The sequence below is a fragment of the Meleagris gallopavo genome, chromosome 14, assembly GCF_000146605.3.
Source record: "Meleagris gallopavo isolate NT-WF06-2002-E0010 breed Aviagen turkey brand Nicholas breeding stock chromosome 14, Turkey_5.1, whole genome shotgun sequence".
Lineage (NCBI taxonomy): Eukaryota > Metazoa > Chordata > Aves > Galliformes > Phasianidae > Meleagris > Meleagris gallopavo.
Genome location: NC_015024.2, coordinates 6,045,327 through 6,061,376, shown reverse-complemented (window position 1 = coordinate 6,061,376; position 16,050 = coordinate 6,045,327). Strand labels below are relative to the sequence as shown.

The 16,050-nt window shown below is 39.0% G+C and overlaps 1 protein-coding gene across 1 annotated transcript; it reads left to right on the top strand.

Annotated features, from left to right (window-relative positions):
* The first annotated feature begins 581 nt into the window (after positions 1–581).
* On the top strand, positions 582–15,620 carry LOC100543422 (constitutive coactivator of PPAR-gamma-like protein 1). The gene is made up of 6 exons (XM_031555543.1): positions 582–795; positions 5,428–5,510; positions 13,187–13,315; positions 13,779–13,875; positions 14,938–15,038; positions 15,333–15,620. The coding sequence occupies exons 1-6, from the start codon at positions 729–731 to the stop codon at positions 15,618–15,620; spliced, it is 765 nt and encodes a 254-aa protein (XP_031411403.1). The 5' UTR covers positions 582–728.
* Positions 15,621–16,050: the final 430 nt, after the last annotated feature.

Sequence of the window (16,050 nt, the reverse complement as noted above, 5' to 3'; positions counted from 1 at the left end):
CATTGAGTGGTCTTAGAGGGATCTGAAGGTGGAAAGAGGAAGCAGTTGGGCTTCACAGGGCACACGGGCGTTTGGAAGTTTAAGAAAATTACCCCTGCTGTCTTGGGATAGTTTGTTACTGTTAGGACAGGGCCATAAAGCTTGATAAGTGATCTCGTGGTAGGGGTGCTGTTGTGGGGCACTTTGGCTTGGAACTGCTGAGTAGCCGCAGCCAGAGGGCTGTTTTCCTGGAGCTAACACAGGCTTTGCTGCAGTAATGTGTTTAGAGCTTGAGTGTTCCTGTTAATAAACAGTTACTTCAGATGGGCTGAGCAATGCATAACGCACTCCAGTGTGTAGGCCTGCAGCACTTGGCGCTGTGCTCCCGAGCACTCCTTGCAGCCTGTCCGTCTGTGCCGTGTCGTCGAATTTTCTAATTACTGTCAATATTCTGCAGGTGTTTCAAATGCACGTTTGTGGTTTGAGAAGGACGCAACATATCGTAGTATATGTGCTGAATCAGTGCTGCCATTTCGCACTGTCGCTAATTACTCTGTCTTCCACTACAGGTTGCACAGAGCATTGAGGATCATCATCAAGAAGTAATTGCTTTCTGCAGAGAAAAAGGTTTCCATGGTTTGGTTGCATATGACTCCGATTATGCATTGTGCAACATCCCGTACTATTTCAGTGCCCATGCCCTAAAACTGAGCCGTAATGGGAAAAGTCTCACAACAAGCCAATACCTAATGCATGAAGTTGCCAAGCAACTGGACCTGAATCCAAATCGCTTTCCTATTTTTGCTGCTCTTTTAGGTAAGTGAAGTAATGAAGGAACTTGGTGCTAGCAGTCAGACTTATGATTTCAGTTCCTATTAAACGTTTTAAAGCGTGTGTGATCTGACAAAGCATCTCAGCAAAACCATGCCTTTGTTTTAGTCATTCTGGCTGCTCTTGAGGTAGGATGCAATTTGTTTTATTTATTTTTTATTTTTAATGAGGTCAGGCAGATGCCAAATTTGTAGCAACCTGTGAGTGATGCGGACTGTGGCTGTATGAAAACAGGAGTAGGAAGTAAGAATTCTGTGAAGCTCTGCCTTGCCAAAATGTTCTCAGTGTTGGGGGCGGAGAGGGGAATTCAGGACACTTGGTTCTACTGGCTCTGATCTGCCATTGCACACACATGGTCTGATTTTAATAATACAGTTTTCAGACTGGAAAAGTGTACTTCTGTATCTTCAAAATCACGTATTTAAGTGCAGATTTTTGCATTGCAGGGACTTTTCCCCCTCCGGATAAATATTGAATGAATATGACAGCTGCATTAGAAATTCGGTAAAATTCAGTAAATCACCACAGAAAGTCTGAATGATCAGCCTCTCTCTGCTCCACCAGCTTTGTTTGGATAGTTCTTTAGTCCTTCTGCTTCTAAGGCTAGGTGGGGCAGGATTTTTAAGGGCCACAGATCAGGCTTGCTTGAGTTTCACATCTCTGCTGAAATGGGACGGTTTTAACAGGCTATATTGCCCCTGCAGTGCTATGGCATAGTGGTTGGTCAGACAGTCTTGGATGGAAGAATGAATTAATGGCTAATAAGAGTTCACTCCAACGAGTAAGATTTATTTCTAAGAGTATTTTGACTTTATTTAGGTTAATAAACACAGAGTAGCCATGTTTCTGATCATGTCGAACCGAACAGAGAAATTGAGCAAAATGGATTTTCATTTTGTTTTCTCACTGACTTTGTATTTTGGTGATATAAACATAAGTCTTATTCGAAAGCTGCAGATGAGAAAGGCTTATGTGACATTGCCTTAGCATAAAGATATTTTAATAGTCTTTAAAATTAAGTTGTTTCTAGTGCAGGCAGATACTTTCTGTATAGGAGGGAAAGAAGCAGAGTTGTCTCAGAGCAGGAAGCCGCAGGTGTTTGACTAGCTGGAGCTGGGTTTTGTTGGTGTGCTTTTTGCCTATTGAGAGCTGTTACCTGGCTGTGGGGAAGAGTGGCAGATGATTGGCTGAGCTGCAGCTTAAAACAAAAGCTGCGTAAATTACACTGCAATCCACTATTGCTGGGCTTTGTTTTGGATTCTATAAATAAGTTGTTGAATGCCAATTCAGTGAGTAAGAATTACTGTTTGAAAACCAGTTGCAGATATGCTATATAGAATTAATGTGAAGTATGTGTTAATGATGATGTTTTAACTTGTGAGAGCCTTACAGTTGCTTGGCCAGTTAAGACGCGTTACATTAATTGTTGTGCAAAAAATACACTAGTGACTTTTTTTTTTTGGAAGGTTTTGAAATTTTCTGGAAGAAGCTTCTGAATATTTTCTCTTGATGTCATGCATGGCAAAATATTTTTATTTGCTTATAAGAGGAAAAAACCCTGGGTCACTTCAAATCGTTAGTATTTTGTAGTTTTTTTTCCCCAAATAGATACAGAGGTTCAGAAAGCAGTTCAGATGATAGAAGTTTAGCTTTGTGTATTCCTTGGTGTGTGCATTCAGTATGAGTAAGCAAAATAGAACAGAAGATATTCTGAGTTCTTACTGCGATGAGTAATTTGGTATATTAGTGAATGTTATGAAAGCTAGGTATTTGGTGATATAAACAAAGTTTGTATAAGCTTACAACAAACAGATACTGTTCGATTTGAAGTACCAGCAACGCTTCTCAACTTCGACATCCTTAGAAATAAAGTAAGTTGGTTTTTTAATGATATATTGAATGCATATTTGCACATAATTGTGCATAGTGTGCAACGTGTTAAGCAGGCTTGCTTATTCAGATCTATTATCTGTCTATCTATCTGAGGACTTGAGTGTCTGTTCTGCCTTTGTTCCCATGGCCTCTTTGGGTGTCTTTTGAATGTTGTAAGTAGACTGAAGGAAAGCACAATGGGAAAGTATAAGTGAGCACTTGATTACATGGGAAGGTGTATGCTCTTCAATTCTGGGCACAAGGACACAAACTACTGCTGGTGCTAGTGGTTTGTTTTGGAATAAATTAATGTATTCTGAAATAACAGCAGTGAAGCTGCTGGTCTAACGCTTACAGTTACGCAGTGATGGACAGAATTGTCAGAAAAGCTCTATCAGTATTCAGCTTCAGGTCTGCAAATCACTTTCCCTGTGTAGAGACAACTCAACTGCTTGTTTTCAGATGCTTTCTTGTCATTAACTTAAAGGGTGAAGAGTCGAAAAGTCTTGAAGGATTTTGTCAAACACTCAACAGTAGGAGGGGTGTGTGAAAGGGCGCCTAAATGGGCAGTAAAAGAAAACATTCTTGATAGCAAATTCTTTGGGATTGAGTTACATTTCTGGGTACCATCTCTGTATGTGAGTATCCAGCAAAATGGTTTTGTGAATGTGCCAACCAGGCGGATTTTTAAAGGAAGGGTTTGTTTATTAGTTCTAATAGGTTTTTCCTTCTTACAACTTCCCATTTAAACTTCTATCCTAATCCCTGTTGATATAAACAGGGAGTTGACTTTGGTTCTTTTGTAATTTTTGATTGAGGTACCTAAGAATTGTTTAAAAAAAAAAATGAAACAACAAAACAAAGGTGAGGGGGAGTGAAAAGAAAAACGAACAGTGTGAGGATAAGGGCTGTACATTGGTGAACTCTTTAAAAAGGGCAGTGGCTTTTATTAGTTTCTGATTGCTTTAAAAAAAAAAATTAAAACAACCTAAGGCATACATTATAATAAACCATTAAAATGGGAAAAATCAATATATGTTGAGGTTGTTCAGCCAAGTCAAGAAATAGAGGTTGCTTATATAACGTTGATCTCTTTCCCGCTGTGGCAGTACTTTGTAACGTGTGTATGTAGGCTCGTTCTGTTTCTCAATAAAATTTTAGAGCCAGTTAAGGTAAGTACAGCAACATCTGTGACCTGAGCATGGAAGATACTGCTGCGCTTCAGCATACTGAATGCCACAACCCTGCACGTTGTGGGAATTGATCAAATGGTCAGACTGTCAAATATGTGTGTGGGAGAGGATGGAATTAACTGAAATGACAGATGGAGACCAAACAAGATTGAAGTTTTCGTAGATGAGAGAGAAGCTCTGACTATTTTAAGATAATCTTAGAATCTGCAGGAGTTGCCATTAGTTAGTATGAAAACGTGTAATGGCCTGACTGTAATTGATTTTTCCCAGACCTGCATTATGATGGCTGTCTAATCCTAACTTGATTAGATTAGTAAGAATGTGGCTGTTACAGACAAACCTGTTGAATCTTTCTGAGGTTTCAGGTTTAGCTCCTAATGAATAAAGATTATAATGTCTTCCTGCTGGAGACCCTGGGAAGAGGTGACGTACTGATTGGACAAGACTTCCCTCTCTAGAAGATACCCTTTAGCCACCAGGCAGTGGACAGCTTTCTTAATTTTCACGTGTTGCAGAGCATTAAAAGCAAATTCAGATATTTCCCAGGCAAAATATTAAGAAAATTCTTGTGGCTAATTTAGCACTGTTGCATTATTTGAGTTAGGTGAAAGCTTGAGATATTGTGCAAACTGGAACACAGAAAAAAAAAACCAAACCATCCCACCTAGAAGTGTATTGATAATAGTGAAAATTGTACTTCATTGCTCATCTGCTACTTTATCAAAAACAAGCATTGAGGATATTTGTAAGTTTTCTACCAAAAGTGTAACAACATGTTCTGTCTTGTTCTTTACGAAGTTTGGAGTCACAGACACTGAACTCTGTCAGAGGATGATTAGTTAGCCTTCAATTAATTCACGTGTTCAAAGTGTGTCCTTCTAAGATTTTTTTTTTTTATGAACATAATGTGCTCTGTAAAACAAACAATCTTTTAAGTGATCTTCCATGTGGTGTGAACAGTCTGGTAGTTAGAGCTATCGTCTTTGCTCATTGGAGCAAGTAAGAAGTTCCAAATCACTTTGATGCCATCAGCCCTTGTCTGACTTAGTAGGTCAGTGAAAGAATCTTTAGGAACTGGGATCCTCCAAGTGTTACTGAAGCTGCTGGTGTTGCCAAGGGCTAGATAAATGTGCCTGGATGTGCATTGCTAACAGAACGTGCTGGGATGCAGGATGGGCTTTCCAACTTGGAGAGCAGCAGAGTGTGTTTGTGTACCACCGCACCTCAATTATGAAAGCCTTTTAAGGATCCTCTAATGAGACATGCCAGATGAGGTTGATGCTATGTGTTGTGATTGGCTCTGTTGCTTCTCTAGGTGACCTGGGTTTCCTGAACAGTGCTTCTTGGACAGAGGGAAGTGTGTTTTGTGGGAATGGTAATACTAGTGAGGCTTTTGTCGAGTAACAGAAAGATACATGCAGGTTTAATCCCTTGTAGGTAAACATATTTTTTGGGAACTGGGGACTGATTGCAGATTTGTTTTGCTGCATGTAGAATCAGTGTGTAATATTTTAAGGTGCATTTCTGAAATAAAGCTCTGTATTTTTTCTAGGTAATCATATTCTACCTGATGAAGATTTGGCTTCATTTCATTGGAGTTTACTTGGTCCAGAACATCCACTAGCTTCACTTAAGGTACGGTTTTATGTAACTGCTAGCAATTTAGCTAAAATCAGTCATGACAGTTAATCGGAGCTGTGTAATAGATTATTACTTCAGATGTTTTGCTAATACAATAAAGGTCAAGAGGAGGCTTACTCAGAAAGGCTCAGGTTAGCCTGCATGGCTCATGCAGATTTTTGAGTCACAGCAGCTATGCAAAGTGCTTGTTCTCAGTCATTCTCTGGTGTTCCTCTCTGTTGACTGCAGAGCATACTTGGGGTGATTAGCCTTACCAGACTAAACTTAGCCTTTGTGATCTCCCTCATTCCCCTTCAGCTACGTGAGCTGTACTCCCAATAGCTTCTCTATGTGGTTTCACTTTGAGATGTAGCTTCTCTCTATTTATTTATTATTTTTTTAGAGGAGAGTGTTTTACTCTAGTCATGTTCTTCAACCATCAGAAATAATTAGCAGGGTATCTTCCTACTAAATTATATTCTGTTAATCTGAGTTTGTGTGTAACTGTTAGTTGCCTGAACCTGTTAAATTAAGGTGGAAATATACCAGTTTGGGTTGTGCAAGAAAATCAATTGTGGTCTGTGTTCAGTAGGTTGTGTTATTTTGTTTTTTTTTTCTGAGGCAAGTAGCTTGTCTGGTGCTCTTAGTTTACAGTATGTCTGTTCTGCTGCTTCATCAAACTTGCTTTGTGCATCTGCCAAGAAGCTATAAGAGGGAGTCTGGACACACTGAGAATGGAGTAATAGTGATCTTTCTTTTCCTCTTCCACAACAGACATGTCTTTTTCTCTTAAGGTATTCCATATAGCAAATGAATTTGCTTTTTGTAAATTCTGTAAGCTTTTTTTTGTTGACACTCCTAATGTTTCTTAAGCACTGAAAAAATTAAACTTATTTTGTTCAAGGTTTTTGTTTTTTGTTATCGCTCCTGATTTTAGGAAGGTAAGTGTCAGCGTGTCGTAGTCATAAAACAATACAAACATGCATGTTTGCCACAGCCTTCTGATATTTGAGGTGAAAAAATGAAAGAATGAAGGATTGTGTCTGTATTTTCATTTTTGACTAGGCTGGGTGAGATGTAGGACTTCTCTCAAAGTGCTTGATAAAACTTTCAGATGTGTAGGGTACTTTCTTGAGTTTCAGACTGAGTAGATCTATATTGTAGGAAGATCGGAGTACGATTGCAGAGATCTTTTGAAAAGCCTTCTAAATGCTTACTGAGTTACTCCACTAGAATGCAAATTAGACTTTGTCGTCTTTGCTTATGCATTTACATTTTCAGTGAAAGCACCGATTGAGTTTTTTTTACCTGACATCCTAAGGAAATGAAATTTGTTTCGTAAGAGATCATTGGGCTGATTTAGGCAGTCCTCCCTTTGTTTAATCTCTTGACCAATATAATCAGATTTGAAAGTAGTTCCCATCTGATTGTTGTGAGCTGTGTGAAAGCTGATACACTATTATTGATGAAAAAGACCCAAATTATTGCCCTTAGTGAGGGAAAATGCTGGCATATTGCTTCATTTCACAGCAGCTGGCTGGTCAATTATTAAATGCATAGCTGCAGTGTTACTGTCTCCTGACTGATATCCGTGTCAGAAGTGTCAAAGAAGCTGGGCTGAGGCAGAAAGGTCACCAGTCTCCCATTAGTTACTGGTCATGGAACAGCCTGGGTTTTTAGCTTCAGTTTCAGCTGCACCTCGTGGTTCGAAATCATAATTTGCTTCAGTAGATCTTCGCTCAATTTTATTTCATATGATGCATCTCAGTGATGTCATTACATCTATCTCTGTGGAGATAGCTTTTGTTAATTGCAGATGTACAGAAAACAACTCTGCTTCTAAATTTTGTGGATGTTTAATAAAACTTGAGGCACGTATATGTCAGCCATAAGTTAAAGAGCATGAAGTAATTTCAGTAAGGTTAAAAAAATCAAAAGCTATCTTGGAAGTTAGAAAGGGTTGGGATAGATAGGGCCTATACTATCAAATCTTGCTTTTTTGCCTCTATTCAGAGTTTCTGGTAAGGATTTTCCAAGCCCAGGGCTCTTATTCCACACCTCATTAAGCTCATTTAGTATTTAAAAGTCGTACTGTTGCATAAATATTTTAATCTTTTATATCTAAGTATAATCTCGAACATCAGTGCTAAGAGTTACAGTTCCTAGTGGTTGATTAGTTGCTTGTCAGTGAGATCTATGACAGATAGTAACATACAATTTATTTTTTTCATTTCTTCTCAAGCTTTTTTTTTTTTTTAATAAGACAGAATGGTTACTCTTCCTAGAATAGAAGCTTTACTAGTTCACCAAGTATGACGTAGAATAAGATTATCAGTCTTCACCGGTAGAAAATTGGCTTGTCTGGCAGAGTGGAAGTGGACCTAACTGTCAATGACAGCATCTTATGACAGCAACTGTCATAAGGTGCCAACAGCAGCAACAGTGAAATTCTATCAACAAATTTAAATGAGATTACTTGAAATTGAAATGAGAAGAGTTCTTAGAACTCCTGAGAAAGAATTCAGTTGCTAGACCTGGTGTGGAAGCTAGCACTGTACTGTGTTTTATCTGTGTGCTTCAGGATTTATTTTTGAGAGATCTAGGAAAAAAAATTGCTTTCTGTTCTGGAAAGCTTGCTACAGAATAGAACTTCAAAGTCAATGTATTTTTGCGTCAGAATTGAATTAGGTGGGACAGTTCTTATCTCTAGAATGAGTTGGTGTTGATCTGGAAGAACACAGCATCAAAGAAATGCAAACTCTGTATATGCAAGGGAAAGGTAATCTTAGAAACGAGCCTTAGCAAACTTCCCTTTTTGGAAGGAGAAGAGTATGCAGGGAAACTGTATGAGATGGATGTCTTCATTTGTGATGGATTATCTTCCTGTTAGGATGGATTTGAAAGGATGGATTTGCTGAACTCTTTGGCAAGCCCTTGATATGTCCACCATACAATTTATCAAATCTATTTTTACCCAGCAAAATTATCTGTCTAATCTCCTTGGCTTCGCAGTACAGGAACAAAAAGAGATGCTTCCAGAAGGCAATCCAGAAATACTTGGGTACTTAGGCTGCTTCTGTGAATTGTTCCACGTTCTTGTCTTTCTCCATTGACTTCAGAGGATGTCTGCCAGAGGGAGACTAGTAAGCTAAATAGGTGCTTGATGTGATCAGATGCAACTCTTAAAATATGCTTAAAGTGTTCTCGTGCTGAACATGAAGGGTCATCACAGTGGTGATTCAGGCTGGAAAGGGCCTTGAGAGGTCATCCAGTCCAAACTCCTGTTCAAAACATGGTCAACTTGAGGTCAGAACAGGTTGCTCAGTGCTTTACCTAGACTTGCCTTGAAAACCTCTGCGGTTGGAGATTACACAACTTGTCTGGGCAGTCTGTTCCACAGCTTGACAATCCCCATGGGAAGAATGTTTTTCCTGGCACACGAGCTGGACCCATCTTGTGTCTGTCTGTGCCTTTTATCTGTTGTCTTTCTGCAGTGCACAACTATGCAAAGTCTGTGTGCTTTTAATAGCCTTTTAGTGGGTATTTGAAGGCTGCTCCAAGGTACTCCCCACAGCTTTGTCTCAGCCAGGCTGACTAAGCCTCAGTCCCTCAGCCTCTTCTCACAAACCAAGCTCTCCAACTCCTTCACAGTCTTCATGGTTTTCAGCTGAACTTGCTCTGCTTTCTTGACCTCTGTCTCGTACTGGGAGCCCAAAGCTGAATGCGCTGTTAGGGAGGTGATATAATGAGCTCCTAGGAGCAGGAACCCTCCCAAGATAGGTCAGCTAGCTGTACTCTTGGGATGCCGGCCTGGCCCCAGCTGCCCTCTGCTCTCTGCCTTGCTGGCTCATCTTTGGTTTGCCTCAGGCTTCCATGGCACAGCTCCAGCCTGCATAGTGACCAGATGCAATGCTTGCGTTTGTACTTGCTGAATTGCTTAAGGTTCCTGGTGGCCTGTTCCACTTGCTTGTCTAGGTCTTCCAGGATGGCAACTCAAGTTCATGCTGCTGTTCAGGAGTGTCATGCAGATCCTCTTATACTCTATGTGCCTGTGTCATCCCTTGACTTTATGCTTGTGCTCTTCCCTTATATGTAACTTTCACATGCTGAGACAAGATGCAAACTGTTTGGATGGGATCTCAGTAGAAATTACTACACAAAAATAACAAAACCCAGATAACTTGGATTCCTCAGGTCTTCAGCCTTTTCTCTCACCGATGTAAAAAATGTTCCTTGTGTGTCACTGCACAGTAACTAAACTTTCAAAGTCTCTTTTTTCAGTGCTTTGAAAATAAAAGTAAACTGATTATCTGTTTCCAGCAGGCACAATGGTAAACGCAAGTACCAGTGTTGATTAGCCTTTAAAGGCTTTGTGGCCAGGAGATGGTGGCAACTCTAGTTGTCCCTGAATGGGCAAGTTTTTCCAAGTGTAGCTTAAGTGCTTCCTACACTATCCTAATAATCCAGTGGAGTTCTATCTATGTGAGCCTTTTCCCTTCTGACAACGCAGTTTTACAAGTTGATTTTGTCAAAACGAAGGCTTTTTAAAAAATGTTATCTTTTAGCTTCGAGGCTTGTAATGTTGCTCTCAGCCTCTCACTTTGACAAATACCTTTGTAGGATTAATTTCCTCTCCCAACTTAATTCTGCCAAAGTGCATTAGTAGGTTGCTTGTGATTCTTGTCAGCGGTCCTTCATAAAATGAGTCTCTTTAGAACTAGGTAAATGCATTTTTCAGATGTCACACATGTTGAAGGAATGAGGTTAGAAAATGTAATCTACCTCCATGTTTGCCTTTTCAAAATTCATTTTTCATGTTGTTTGTATGAAACTCTTCTGTGGATGAGAAGGAAAAAATCAGCTTCTATGAGGAAACCTTAAAAAAAACTGGGGAAGTACGACTCTGATTTTGTTCTGAAATTCTTTAAGTGCAGCTAACGGCAAGTTTGAATAATTAACAGATTTTCTGTGAATTTTACTGCTCTCTTATTTTTCCCATACCTAATAAATGCCTAATAATAATATATTTTAATTCACACATGATTAGAAACTCATTTCTGATCCAGTGCAAAACTGAAATTTTGGATTGCTAGAAAGTTCTAAAATGAGTAGGAATCTTCTTACTAATGGGAAAGTTGATCTCATTTCTCCACTTCTCTGTTTTGGTTTCTGTGGAGCTCACAGTACATTTCATTTTGAAGGTGTTCTCACTTACGGGCCAAGTATCTTCTAAAACAGAGAAAAGAAAGAAAAACCAGATGTCTGAAATATCTCAAAATCTGTAATACTGTAAATCTGCACTCTAAAAAGGCCTCAAATCAGGAGTTGAGAGTATGCCCCACTGAGGTCCTCAGGCTGTTGGTTTAAGAGCAGCTATGGTACGCATAGTAAGCCCTTAATTCATCTCACTTGAGCTTTGGACTTGCACAGTGTGAGCTGAATGTCTGAGTGTCGCAGTATCTTCTCTTGATGCAGTTTAATGTTTTAAAAATATTACTATATTGGAAATGACATAAACCTGATGGTACTGCTTATTCTCTTCACCATCTGAATTCTGAAGCAGACATTGCAAGAACACTTAAGCAGTAATGTGGATTTCTCCAAGGTGCTCTGCAGAGAGCACATCTAACATGACATAGCTATGTTATGACTCTGCTGCTTTAGAGATGTGTAATTGTTATGTGTACAAATAAAATGGTAGGTATTCCTAGAACAGCTTAGGTTATCAGAGGGAAGAGAAGCTATTTGATCTGCTTGCAGATTGGAGCAAAAATCTCTTATCAGTCTTTGAGTCTGTAAGCTTATGTGTGAGTGTGATCTATGGGATTACTCTGTACATTTGGATTGCATGCCACTGGTAATTTAAATTTAGTCTGCAAAAATTAAAATAGTAATTAAAAAAACTGTTGTGCCACTGACTGAACTAAATCAGACTGTTCTTTGTTCAGGCTTATAAAATGCGGAGCTCATTCTAGGCAGAGAACATCCAGATACAGAATGAGTGTCTTGACAATTCTAGAAAGTAGGCAAGGGGAAGGAAATTAATACGAATGGGAATCTGAGCAAAATTTCCACGGTCTAAATATTAAAGCAGTGTAAGAGAGCGCATAATAAATGATCAAATACATGCAGAGGAGAGAAAGTAATGTGGTGGACTGCATATGAAAGAAAAAGTGCTTGTGTTGTGGATTTCAAGTTGCGAAGCTAAGCCTAGTGAAGTGTTAATAAGAATTCTGCATACACATTTCTGACAAGGCTGAATTGCAGTATTTTTAGTAAAGTGTGGTACCTCTGTAGAATGCAAGCATAAGGATTTTTTTACATTTTCTCGTATCTTAAAACTAGAGCTCTTAAGCAAAATAATTGTGACCTCTCAGATCTTGAATCACACCTGTATATTTGAAGTGGGCAGATAAAAGTTAAAAACCTAGCTGCCCGTAGAGCTGCTGATAGAGTGCTCCAGAATTGTTCCAGACAGACATTTTAACAAGCTCCTCAGGCTTTCCCTGAAATGTAGGGCATGCAGTTGGAGGCGAGGCCTTTCTTCTGCCCACTTTGCACAGAGCAGCCGGAAGGCAGCGACCTGCCTGCAGCGAGTGGCTCTTGAGACACAGCTCCAGCGCAGCTCACAGCTTTTAACTTCACAGTGGGCTGTGGTGGTTGCTTGGCCTGAGCTTCCTGTAGTGCATACAGGATCATGTAGTGCATATAAGAGAGGTAATTCCCGTAATCATACGCTGAATAATCCTTAGATTATTTTCAGGACGCTAGATATAGAGGAGCCTATTGACAGAGTGGAGATGGAAGGCCAGGATTTCCAGGGCTATCCGGTTTCCTTCCTTTCTCCATGCAAACACTGGAAGGGTTCAGGCCGAAGATCTGAGTCTAAAACTTTCTGGCACAGCAGCGGAACCATCTGCAGTTGTCAGCTGCTGAACTGTGGGAGCTGCAGAGGCTTTGGAAGTCATCCCACAAAGTTCTTCCAGCTCTTTCTTTCTACTACAAACAGAGTTCTTGTGCTGTAACATCCAGAGCGATTCTTATCTTCTCAAACCCGTGGCCTGAGTCAATGACCAGTGAATCAATGGGAATTCATTATTTTCCTAAGATCTTGAGTAGACTGTACTTCTGGGTTCTGTAGACAAAAATGTATGGAGGGACTCAGTCATAAGCTTGAGGGAAATTTTTAGCACACTTTTACTTGCATGTTTCTTGTGCACTCAGAATAGTCAGTTAGTATAAGATGCCAGATACATCTGGTATCTGAGGGTAGAAAATTGATTATTTTCTCTCTATAAAATGCATATGTTCATATTGTTAAAGCATTTTATTTTAGAGGAAATGTCCAACTGGAAAGCAGTATAATAATTAGCATTGTTGACCTTGTCTGTTGTTGGACCTGGTACTTAAGCAGCAAATATTTACATAGAGGTGAGGTTTCTCTTACACATATGTAGATATATATATATATATATGTACTGTAGATGTGAAATACATGAGTCATTGTTTGACTTGAAGTTTTGAAAGCAAGGTGCAAACCCCCAAAATGTTTAGCTCCTAAATCTGCTGACATAGACATCATTGAATATACTTTCAATGAACATTTGGATTAATTCTTTACTACGCAACTGAAGGATCTTGGACTATGTTATCTATCCTGTTATCTCATATTAACATGTTTGTTTTCATAGGTACGTGCTCACCAGTTAGTTTTACCACCTTGTGACGTAGTGATCAAAGCTGTAGCTGACTACGTCCGTAATATTCAGGACACCACTGATTTGGATGCCATAGCAAAAGACGTTTTTCAGCACTCACAGGTAAAGTATGAAGAAAATATTATTTGTTGTTTGCTTTAAACAGTTGTGCCCTATATTTGTGTTGCACAATTACATTCAGTAAAAGTAGGGTCTTGAATCAGGTGATACAGGAATCTGTTCTTGTATGCAGTGTCATAGGTACCCTAATGTAATTGTCTGCTTTTTTGGAAGGCAAAATTATTACACTTAGTTGCAGTGCTTTGCTTGATAACCGAAGAGGTTTTGTAGTCTGGCTTTGTGTACGTGAAGATATGTAGTGTTTTTCAAGCTTCATCCTTACAGGGGCTGACGTAGTATTTTTTGTGAGGGTGAGTCTCCATGGCTCCATAGGCATTAATACTGTATGTGATATATCACATATAGTTGACTATAGTTGACTACTCTGCAGTGCTGTGCTTACCTGTAGATGTCATGCCTGGATCTGATCCTGATAGATATTTCTTTTTGTATTTATTTATTTTAGTCTAGAACAGATGACAAAGTTACTCGATTTAAGAGAGCAGTTGCTTATTACTCAGCAACTAATAAACCTATGCCATTTCATCCACCACATTACATAGGTAAGTAATTAAGAAAATAAAACTTCTCACTTTAACTAAAACCTGACGTAACCCTAAATTATTATTATAATAACCCTAGATTATTAGTAGGGTCTTATAAAAACATACACTCAGGCAGTATTCATTAACGTTTGAATACAGTGTTATTAAAAAAAAGTTTTCTCAGAGTCTTTGCAGAGGTTGTGCTCTTATACCGGAAAGATTAACAACCTGAACTTACTTTCCTCTTGGCTGCTGCTGAGTCAGTTCTAAGCATTAGGTAGCATCCAAATGTAGTGCTGGAAATGAATGAAAACTGATGTCTACTTCCAGTTGTGAAGTCAATTTCTATTTCTTTTCCACAAATTATATTTCATACTCTTCACTGGACTTACCTGATGTTTTCTAGAAATCCTTTCCTAGCCTTTGATTTTTTTGATGTCATAACACGTGCTTAAGCTGTACACTAATTGATACCCATCTCAGATTGTTCCAAGGTTTACAAACTAACCCTGTGACCATAGTACTTAGCACATACACCTCATTCTTAACATTAAAATGTAATTTGAGCCGGAATTTTCTGAAGACTTTGTTCCTGTACTGGTATGCTTTTTTTTTTTTTTTTTTTAGCATTCAAAAAGCTACAATGAAAAGTGTATTAAGGCTATGCTAGATCCAGTATTCAAGTGATAGAATGTGCCAGTGTTACATGTATTTGTGACATTGTTTTTTGCCTGCTGCTTGCTTATCACATCTCTTGGGCTTTTTTTCTTTGAAGCTTCCTTTGGTTTTCAGGTAGAATAAAATCATTGTACAGTAGTGAGAGAGGAAAACAATTGAGAGAACATGAGGCAAGTAAAACAGACTTCACAAGCTACAGAATATTTCTATTATGAGTTAAAAAATGAATGAAACTCGCTTAAGGCATAGTGGAGAACTGTTAACAGAGCAGGAAAAAATAAACCATGAAAGCAAAAGGAAAAAAAAAAAAGGTAAAAATTATGTCAAATAAATAGTGAGCGTTTTCATGAGTGGTTTTCTTTTCCCCCTGTTTGTTATTTCTCCTCCCCGTTTGCAATGCAGCAGCCAGACCAAATCAGTTTGGAATGCCTGGGATAGTGCCACCATATGTTCCTTCTCAGATGCTTAACATTCCACAGACCTCACTACAAGCAAAACCTGTGGTAAGTGTATCCCTCTGCCCTTCTCCTTGAGAGAAACCTATCATGCTCATTGAATTAAAATCTAGGTGGGAAAGGTTACGTCTAACTTTTTTGGCCTGAGTGTTCACTGATTGCATTTTCACCCTGAAGCTATAAAGAAGCCAAGGACTGTGGTGCAACAAGTTATGTGGATGCCCAAGATAGCTGAGATTTCATGTGCACGTTTGGAAAATGTACTTGGATAAATAGTATACTTGTTTTTTTAAAGATGATCCTTACTGTTACCTTTATTTAGGAAATATTGCTGTATTTTAGGCCCAGCAGATGTCCAATCAGGGTGGTGCCCAAGGTCAGGGTCCATACCCATACACTCTCTCTGAGCCAGCCATCACCTTGGAAACAGGTGGAAAAAATCTTTCTGAGCAGAACAACTACAGTAACATTCCTCATGAAGGAAAACATACACCATTGTATGAACGATCTTCTCCAATAAATCCAGCTCAGAGTGGGAGTCCTAATCATGTGGATTCAACCTATTTTCCTGCCTCTTCTACATCATCTTCCTCCGACAATGATGAAGGCAATGGAGGTGCAGTGAAGTAAGTTTTTCACAAGGATGTTTTCCTACTCTTATTTTCAAAATTGTTCAGTATCCCAAAAGTAACAAAATCTGCTGGTTAACGATGTGGTAGACTTTCAGAAAAGTGTTCAGTCACTATGACTGTGAATATATCCATGGTTCACTCTTGTCACCTTCTTCCTTAATGAGCAGAAATCCAAAACCAAATAATGTTCAGCATTTTTCCACTTCTGGTCTTATGTTTTATTGAAAGAAGGAAGGAGTGAGATTTTAGTAAATGTCATAAAACCTTCCCGTTCTTTTCTTTGTATTAAAGAAATACTACCTCACAGTACCATTCATTAAAACTTCAATAACTGAAAACCGTCTGCAACTTCACTGAATTTGTAGCGTCTGCACTTCAAATATTTTGGGGTAGTGTGGTTTTGCAGAGAAGCTTGATGTGATCGTCAG

What these genes read in the sequence shown, in the direction of transcription:
- LOC100543422 (XM_031555543.1), top strand. Translation starts at nt 729, where the DNA reads ATGCATGAAGTTGCCAAGCAACTGGACCTGAATCCAAATCGCTTTCCT. An exon ending in TATTTTTGCTGCTCTTTTAG is followed by an intron (nt 796 to 5,427) that starts GTAAGTGAAGTA and finishes TATTTTTTCTAG; the next exon opens with GTAATCATATTCTACCTGAT. An exon ending in TCATCCACCACATTACATAG is followed by an intron (nt 13,876 to 14,937) that starts GTAAGTAATTAA and finishes TTTGCAATGCAG; the next exon opens with CAGCCAGACCAAATCAGTTT.